General features: G+C 45.1%; 1 protein-coding gene across 3 annotated transcripts in view; it reads left to right on the forward strand.

The window, feature by feature from the left end:
• LOC121679706 (collagen alpha-1(XXVII) chain A-like) overlaps positions 1–10000 on the forward strand; it is a 52309-nt gene that overhangs the window by 3577 nt on the left and 38732 nt on the right. For all 3 annotated transcript variants that reach the window (XM_042058625.1, XM_042058626.1, XM_042058627.1), the window contains exons 3-4: positions 2885–4200; positions 7915–7968. In XM_042058625.1, coding sequence (XP_041914559.1) covers positions 2885–4200; positions 7915–7968 — 1370 coding nt within the window. The remainder of the gene's footprint in view (positions 1–2884; positions 4201–7914; positions 7969–10000) is intronic.

A 10000-nucleotide genomic window follows, 5' to 3' on the forward strand; every position in this document is an offset into this window, starting at 1 on the left:
TAAGGTGTATGCTAAAAACATCAGTAAATATGTATTGGTCTGTATTAGATGGGTAGAAATGTGAAAACAACCAGTATCACTATTACATATCTGTCGCATGAGAACTGGAGTTACGCTTAAGGTTTGATTAAAAAGTTAAGTCATGTATTAATTCTATATATTATTTCTAATGCATCCAAAATAGATTCAGTTTATAAATGAGACAGGTAGCTTGGAGCGGTTTCCTGTCAGCATGCATGGTTCGCATGTGTCTTGAGGAGCAGTGTGCCACTGCAATGGTCTATTGTTCGGTGTCCATTACCTCTGGGTTTGCATATGGAATGTTTATTTTTGCCTTCTGTTGTGCATCTGTTTTCTCTCTTTCCTGTCTCTCTTTCTCCCTCTGTCTACCCGTGTTTCACTAAATCTGAAGAATCTCTGCTCTGTGAATACTGCCCAGTGCAGATCTGTCTTCATATTTGCAAGTCACTTACCCTAGAATGGTGTCTGTACTGATTATCATTATTTCTACCATACATTCTTTCCTCTGTTGGTGTAATTTCTGTATATTATTGTGGTATGGCACCGACTTATGTAATAAACCAAGGAGACTCTTGAGAGAGGACTTTGAGAGACTTACTGTACTCCTTTTGGCACGAACAGGAGGTTTTTGGCACAGCAGGACCTTGTCGTCTCACCCCTTGTCCCTTGTCCCTTGTCCCTGATGAATTAGGTAGAAGTGTTAGTCACTCTGCACAGCTTTCCTTCTTTTGTTTTAAATCTGGTATGTAATGCAAAATATGTCTGTGGCCAGATTAGGTAACTTCCAGTCAGTGTGCATTTCAAAGTGAAAGTGGCATTTTCTCAACATTGCAGCTCTTTTAATGGATTAACCACATGAGTTTGCATAGACAAGGCCAGGTGAGCTAATTATATGATGCAACAGACTGAAAGAGATAGAACATGGCAAATGTCTGCAACACAAAGGTTTTATTTCTCTACCTCTCTGGGCTTTAAGACTTAAAGCTTAGAGAGAGAAAAGACCCCTATCAGAAATTAAGCTATTTATGTACCATCGTGAAAGACTACATCCGATGTGCACATTGTAATGACTTGCATGTGATGTTTGTGTTATGTTTTTAGCGTGTAGCGAGTGTTTGTGTTGAAGGCCAAAAGGCTTTAGGTACTGGACTGGCTTGGGGGCACTGGGAGGTTTTTAAGCATAAATGCCAATTACAAATGCACCCAGTTAGTGTTTGCATGCCAGGCTGATTCTATGCTGATCTGGAAACAGGCTGAGCGTTGAGGTAAAAAAGCGAATAGAAATCTGACAAACAAACAACCACAGAAAAGCAGCACAAATTAGCATTATATTTGCAGTGATGATAGGTGGTTTTGCTGTGCAATGACTTTTATGTTCAGAGAACAGGATCTTAGCCCTGTAGACACTACACAACAAGCTAGTTTAAAACAGTGAAAAACAAGCTCAGACCACCATATTTTGGGTTTTGCACTATTATCTAGAATGGTTTGAGGTCATCTCTCACCATCAGCCACTACCACCATAAGTCACCTTCACTCAAAACATTTTTAACAGTTTATAAAGCATACAAACCATCTTGAATGCTGTCAGAGACAGCAAAGAAATCTCTGGCCAAATTGATGTAAGGTTGTTCAAAAACAAATTGTGCATGGGTTACTATGAAGGACTTGCTCACATGCCCACACAATTACCTTATGTTTGTTCCTCTGGTAGGCTACAGGGACATATTTAACAAATCTTTACCAGTGCTAAAATAACGACATCAGTATTGGGAATATTTACCGTAACTCCTATTTACATGTATCCGCTATTATAAAGCCAAGGCAGACTATCACACACAATAATACATTTGGTGGCCAAACACAATACATAAGAGAGGCTTGCATTTGGCGCGCATCAGAGCGCACGTGCCATTGGGAAACCACAGCTCATCTGTATATTTAGCGAGATGGAAACTGGAGCTGTTCAATTCAACCGTGCATGTTTACGTAAAACGATGAAGGCGAGGTGTTGTGGTAAAAGTGGTAGATCTTCAGTTTCAGCGCATTCCTTATTGTCATTTTTAGGACACAGGGACATTTGTAGAAGATTCTACTGGTATTTTGTTGTTGTTTTGAAACTAACAAAACAACATGATGAAATCCCTGTAGGCCTACAGGGATACAGTTTTATGGCAGAACAGCTAGGCTAACAGCTTGCTTAAAAGCTTACTAGTGCTTGGTGTAGAATAGGCCTATACTGTTGTAATAATTACAGTGCTTTCTTTGACAGATAGTAGACCTACTGTAAATATACAAAGCCTTATATGAAGGCGTAAATATCGTACCCAACAATTTTAATAGGCAACTGCTATTTCTGTTTGCAAATGCATAGAAATGTTAAGACAACAAACAGTATCAGTAGTTCATATGTCTTTATGTCATGAGATGTCAGCTGTCTGCCAAGTTTTGATGAGAGCTTTTTTAAGATTTTCACCATGTTATACAGGTACCCTCTACTAAACACATCGGCTACTGGTCAAAGGCATTTTCCAAATAGACACAGTAACTCTAGTTATGTTTACAAACCACAACTAATTTTGGGATGTTCAAGGAGTATGATGCCTGTTGACTTAACTTATCAATCTTGATATACTGGAATGCATGACCCAGATATATTGGAATGACCCAGTGGTTGGCGAGCTGTTGTTTGGACTCATTATGGTTAAATTTGAGCTAGAGTTAAATTTGAGGTGTTTGAGCAGTGTGATTAGGGATACGGCACTGAGCAATAAAAATACAGTCCTGAGGAAGGTGTGTGATTACAATGTAGTGTGCATTGCGCCTGCTGCCTGTATTCATCTTCTGTTTCTGTTTTCTCTAGATGTGGACGTGCTACAGAGACTGGGCTTGCGTGGAGGTCAGGGGTCACGTTCCGTTCCTCCAGGGGTCATCTCCGTGCCGACGGGGGTCATCCTTACATCACGGGCTCGCCTGGCAGCACCCTTCCTCTCCCTCCTCCCCTCCTCCAGCAAACACACACCAGCCCCGACACACATGGACTTGGCAGTGCTCGTGAGCCTGCGCCTGCACCGTCGAAACTCTGCCTTCCTCTTCTCTATCCACTCTGGCTCCCGCTTGCAGCTGGGCGTGGAGCTGTCGCCCGGCCAGCTGACCGTCCAAGCTGGCGCGCCCTCGCAGACTCAGCCCGGCGCGTCGGCCAACGCGGTCAGCTTCCCGGTGGACCTTCACGACGGGCGCTCGCACTCCCTGGCGCTGTCCGTGAGTGGCCGGCGGGTGACGCTGCAGGCTGGCTGCAGCCAGAGGACTCAGACGCTACTGTTCCCGGCCGAGCCTGCGCCCCTGGACCCCCGCGGGAGCTTCCAGCTCGGCCGTGGTGGTGCCCGGCTCTCGGGTGTGGCCTTGGAAGGGGAGCTGTGTCAGCTGGACCTGGTGAACTGGGAACGGGCGACTGATGGTGGATTCTGCAGCATCATGCGCCCCGAGTGCAAAGAGGACCCCGGCCATTCAAACCACACCCACTCCCTGCTCCGTCAGCCCCTTGAGCGTGAGCCGTTGCCATGGAAAGCCCCGCAAGTCACAAGAACCCTCGCCGCCACTTTGGTGTCACCATCGCCCCATGGACCCACGCAGCGTACTCAGACCGTAGCTCAAACACGGACTCAAACGCCCCAGACACCCAGACCAACTGACAGGAAGGCCTCCCCCAAACCCACCCTGAGAGTCAAGCCCAGCTCTGCTAAGCCAACCGCCCCAAAATCAACACCCCCCAAGACCTCCAGGAAACCCCTTCCCACTAAACCAGCTGCCACCAAGACCACCTCCAAAAGGCCAACCCCTCCAAAGCCCACCTTAAAGCGACCCACAGCCGCAAAGCCTACTGCCAAAAAGCCCACCACTCAAGCCCTGCCTGCCCTTAAGCCAACCCCTAAGAAAGCTCCAGTGAGGAAGCCCACTGCCTCCACCCCCCCTCCCAAAGCCACCAAGGAGGCAGGGCCCACCTCGCGTACCCCTTCCAGAAAGAGCCAACGCATGGCTGTGACCCCGTCTACACCCAGAGTCACCTTGGAATCCACCCCTACCTTGGCCATGGACCAGTTTGTCACCTACAACCCTGACCTCTCAGAGGTTCTCCTGCTGCCTGGACCCCCAGGGCTGAAGGGAGAGCCTGGATTTCCGGTGAGATATTTCAGTGTGTGTTTTACCTGTGTGTGTGTGTGTGTGTCTTTGTGAACGTGTATCAGACGCATTGGATTTTATCGTAAGACTTCTCAACACATCTTAAAACACCTTATAGTATATATATTTGTGCATCATTTTATCCGTTAATTTGAAGTTATTTATAGCAAGCAAATTATATTACAGTGCTGTGATTGTGTCTGATCCAACATGACAGGGTTTATTCGGCTCTCAGAGTTTGACTCGGCATTACTATTAGTGCACCGCAGGTGCCAGTGGAGCAACCACATGGGACACCCTTTGAGGGTTTCTCCATGGATCGTTTTCTAAGGTTCCACCTTGGCAAGCGTCACACACTACTCATACTCAGTTGTTTTGACCAAGCTTTCCCCCAAATACCACCGTCCGTATGTAACACAGAGAGAGGCATTCATTGATCAAAACAGACAGCGGGGATGCAGGCAGCGCAGACGACTTGAGGGCACACAATGAATGTTTCAAATGAGCTGCACTGCTAAAGCCCAGCACACCCCCCTAGAGATCCTCTCAGTGATTGCTTGAAGCGGTGCCAGCTGTCTGCACCTTCATGCAGGGAAGACAAGCTGTAATTAGTGGCAGACAGAAAGGTGGAGATAGCCATGGAAAAAGTTGACAGGTCTTGTCAGAATTACGGCCTCTCAAAGTGGACGACGATGGCGCCCCTTAAAACATTACACGCGTCATGATTTACACATCAACCCCTGTGTTTATCACTCTTTTGATACATAAAAGTGTTATTTGAAGTTTTGTATTTTCTAATAACCTCTGTTGATCCTCTGTTTAAGTATTCGTAGAAGGGCCTTCATTAAAGTGAGCCCTTTTTATAGATTCCTATTACTGTGCCCCTTTGAAGATAATCGAATCATTGCATTGAGATCATCAGACATTGCATTTCATGAATCACAGATTGCATTACATAAACACTACATAACACATGGATTTTAAGTGGTTACTGCAAGAAAAAAAAAGTATTTTAAAACTTAATTTTATTATCCGGATGAATTTCATTTGAGCCACATCCTCCTAAAGGTCACGAGACAGCATCTTAGGCCGAGGCTCCGATTCATTGAGGAGAACATGATGTCATAATGTCAGAGAACGTGTTTCTTTGTGAGTGGAATTTGAACGTTCACAGCCAAACATTCTGAGCAGAAGATGGGCCAAACCTAGCCGCAGCTGTTAAATGTCATCCTCTGCAGATCAGTCATTTTCCGACTGCTTACCTTTTCCGACTGCTTTTGCTTTTGAATAGTTGTGGCATTCCCACGTGTGGACCCACGTTGTGTTCTCATCGTTTTTTTCCCGTAATTCATTCCATGGATGTGAACTTCTGTGGTTTTTGAGTCATGCACTAACCGGCGGTTAGTCTTCTGAATGAAGGGAAAGTCTGTTTGCTGAGCGTCAGCATTTAGTATAACTAGACACATTAATGTGCATGTGTTTGTGTTTGTGTGTGAATGTGAATATGCTGATGTGAAGATTTCAGGAAAGGATTGTATTTGACTTTGCATTGATTGCGGCGGTGCCTCAGTGAGTTGTTTATATGTGCCGGGCCATATGTGTGGAAGTGTGCTGTGAGTGGAACAAGACTGCGCGGCACCATGTGTGTGGTCAGCAGAATCCGAGTTCTAAAAGGAAAATCTTTGTTCTGCTCCTGTGCTACCGCAACGTAGAGTAGTCTGCATTCTAATGAATTCTGTGAGCCCAGCTGACTTTAGTGCAACCCCCACTGCAACTCTCTCTATCTCTCTCTCTTACTCTCTCTCTCTCTTTCTCTCTCTCTCTCTCTCTCTCTCTTTCTCTCTCTTTCTTTATCCCCTGTGCCCCCTTTCCTTTCAGCTTCTCTCCATAGAGACTTGCCAAAAAACAAGACCACACCGAAACAGGTCTAAACACAAAAACGACAGCACAAGGTTACCCAGACAAATGTGGGCCACTAAAGACGACAGTCTGGCTTGAGTTCTGCTCCCTTGACTCACCTTAAATTCTGTGCACGTCACCCCCTGACTCCACAGTGTCGGTCAGTGCATTATTCTTGAGTTACACTCCCTTGACCCTAGGTCTTCTTTGGAACTTCTTTGGAAGAATACATACGCAGTATGAACTGGTTGCTCGGAATTGTTTCTGGAATTGATTTGTGGGGAATTTTCAGCTTTTACTTTGAAACATTCACTCCTTTCACAAAATGAGTTTGATAGTAGATGTTTGATGAGTCAATGTTCACTATTGTATGTTTTAAAGTATGTATGTCGTCACAGCTCGCTTTTGTGTTGCGTTTGTTAAAAAACCCTATGGCGATGTGACAATATCTATTAGTGGTTTGTTGAGTCTGTGCAAGAAGTGTCCTGTGCAAGAAGTGTCCCCCCCCACACACACTCAACAGGGTGTGTGTGTGTGTGTGTGTGGGGGGGGGGGGGGGGGGGGGGGGGGGGCCTGTCTGCGTAAGTGTGCGATGAGTGTGTGTGGGTGTGTGTGTGGGGTCTGTCTGCGTAAGTGTGCGATGGGTGTGGGTGTGTGTGCATGTCTGTAATTAGGCAGGTTAATTGCATTTTTAGGAACCTGCCCAGGGCGTGTATTTATGTCTGTATCTGTGTGTGTGTGTGTGTGTGTGTGTCGTTTAGACAATAGCTGTCTGTCATTATCAAAGGCGTAATGCCTAAACCATGCCATTATGTGGTCCTCTCACAGTGCTCTGTACAGTGCTAACAGACACTGCTTTACTCACATACATGCAGAAAGACACACACACACACACACACGCATGCGCGCACTCACACATGCATGCACACACACTGCTACACTGCGTCAAACATACATACACACAACACTTTTAACATACACAAATAGTCTTTAGACACGCACGCTGACACGCACCCATTTACTCGACCTCGCCTTGCACTCTGTGTGGATGTGTGTGTGTGATTTCTGTCACACACGAGCAGCTTTTAGAAACATACAAAGGCACATGTGTGTGCTCTGAAATGCACCATAAATCCTATGTGCGTGTGTGTTCTTAGATCTCACTGCTGTAATATATGGCAACACTGCATAAACATATGCATACACAGTCACACACACTGACGCACACACTTACACTCATTCACACACACGTGCACGTACACACTGACACACACACACTGACACAAACACACACACTCACACAAACACACACACAGAGCCCTCTTTTCAATGGAGCCCTTTTTTCTTCTGCCACGTGGCCCTGTTAAGGGGGGGGGGGGGGGGGGGGGGGTATGTGCAGGGAGGGGGGGTGACTGAGGGAAAAAGGGGGTAGAGTGCCGAAATAGAGTGTACTTTGCTCTCACAAATTGTAAGCTTTTTAGGCTGCTCTCTCATAGTATGTCATGAGCAAGTTTACGAGCCTGCATGATAGCAGTTTGATTGTTGAAAATAACCACATGTTGATATCAATAGCCCTCCACAATAATGATTTTCAGGTTGAAGGAAGAACTCAACTACTCACTTGGAAAGTGCAGCTTGCATGAAATATAACAGACTTTACGCTAGGTATTTGTGCTAGAGACCAAACCAGATTATCAGAAATGTGACATTGGAAGAATTGAGTTGGTTATAGGCTAGTGACCTTTGCCTTGTTTATGTGCTCTCTTCCCCAGTAATGAGTTTGTGTGTGTGTGTGTGTATGTGTGCCTTTTATAGGGGTCTCCGGGGCCACCGGGGAAGCCAGGCCCTTCAGGGAAGCAAGGACCAAGGGTAAGTTGGCCTCCAGTAGGGCAAAGACTGAAGAAAACACTGGTTGCATTTGGGACACATTGGGACACATTTTGCTGTTAATAGATGTTGATGTCTTTTCATGAGTGGGACTACTGTTGAAGTGGTAAAGACAAGATGCTATACTATCCTTGAAAGCTGATGTGACATCTGAAATGTCAGATATAGGTGGTGTTTGCTACTGTAGAATCAGCTTGTTTCCTATGTACCTGGGGGAACAGTGATCTTGTATTTCAAGGGACCATTGTTTTTGGTGCATCCTCTGTCAAAACACATATGCTATTAGACATACCGGTACTAGAAATGAACAATTTCAACATATCATCGCATTCTAAACGTTTTGGCCTGTGTTTGCTAATAGACACCTCGGAAGTGCATCCATATTGTAGATCCAGAAGTAGTTATTTGTAGAACAACAATGACATTTTCCCTCAAATCTATGAGAGTATGGTTTAAGTATTTTTAAACTCATGTATACATACCTCACTTATAATCATGTCCTTAGACCTTCACTGCTTATGTATGTTCTGTGTTTGAGAAATAGCAGCAGCAGTGATTTGCATTCAGTGGTAGTGTACAGTAGAAAGCCCTTCCTAATCCTTCCTAAGAGTCTTTATAGAGGAGAAAAGAGTCTTCATAGAGAGGAAGAGAGTCTTCATAGAGAGGAAAAGAGCCTTCATAGAGAGGAAAAGAGCCTTCATAGAGAGGAAGAGAGTCTTCATAGAGAGGAAGAGAGTCTTCAAAAAGACAAAAGAGACCAGAAAGAGAGAGAATGTACTAATGGTATGATTTGTCAAGAAAAGAAAAGAGTTTGATACGTGCAGCACTAAGTGTTGTTGGCCTTCTCTCAGTACTTGTGTGTCTTGAGCATAAGGATATAGCTGTGGCCCTGGGCAAGGCACTTAACCAGAATTACCCTAGGTGGCGCTATTCATGCAGCTGCTGTACTGCTCCTAGTCCAGCCAAGGAGCGGCAGCAAAATGAACCGTTTCCACTGTAGAGTGGACTAATAAAAATACTCATGCTTATGATTCTGTGCGGAGGGTGTGGAGTTTTTTATGTTGGGTAGATCATGATGATTGAATGTTATGTTTTGAATCTATTCCTGAAAATTCATGTAATTAGAATACAGGTTTTTAAGTGAGTACCCTGTTATTATAGAAGGCTCTGATTACACACACGCATGCACATAATACACATGCATACACTCTCTCAGGCCCCTCGGTTGTACCCTCGGGTAGTTCTGCGGTTTCCATAGTTACAATTCTAAACCTGCGGCTTCTTGGTCCACATCCCAGAATACCTCTCACAGACCCACCCACCACAGCCACCTGCGAATGTGTGTGTATATATTTGTGTGTATGCATGTTTGTGTATTTACATGTGTGTATATATTTTTATCCTTTATTTGTTCATATGTGTGCGGTTTTTACAATGGTTTTGTGAACATGAATAGTAAACCCCAGATTAGCTCCATCTCCAGTGAGGACTCCATGAGTCCACATCTTAACCTCAGCACTTGTCACTTCTGCTGGTCGGAGTCCTGTGCAGCTGCCATTAAATATAAAATGCATGGTGATTGCTTGTGTGTGTGTGTGTGTGTACAGTATGTGTGTGATTGAGAGTTAGGCGGGGTCACATTGGAAATAATGAATGGGCAGTAGTAAAGCACAGCGCTCAGACCATAATAATTCAAAAGAAGTTCTGTCTCGCTCCTAAGTTACACAAGGGGTCTACGCTCACGTTACGCTTTGAAAGTTGAAGAAGGGGGAGAAGCGAGTGTTTGTTTATGTGTAAGTGGGTGTATCTGAGTGTGAATGTATGTGTTTGTGTGTGTGTGTGTGTTTGTGTGTGTGTGTTTATCTGATCTTGACCTCAGACCTTACCACATCTCTCCTTCACTGACCTTTCACCCCACACACGTGGAGGGCAGGTGCAGGTCAGAATGGGATCAGAGGTGACCAGAGTGTCAATCAGGGGTCATCACAGCGCAACTCCAAGACCCCCCCCCCGC

The sequence above is a fragment of the Alosa sapidissima genome, chromosome 13, assembly GCF_018492685.1.
Source record: "Alosa sapidissima isolate fAloSap1 chromosome 13, fAloSap1.pri, whole genome shotgun sequence".
In the NCBI taxonomy this organism is placed as follows: domain Eukaryota; kingdom Metazoa; phylum Chordata; class Actinopteri; order Clupeiformes; family Clupeidae; genus Alosa; species Alosa sapidissima.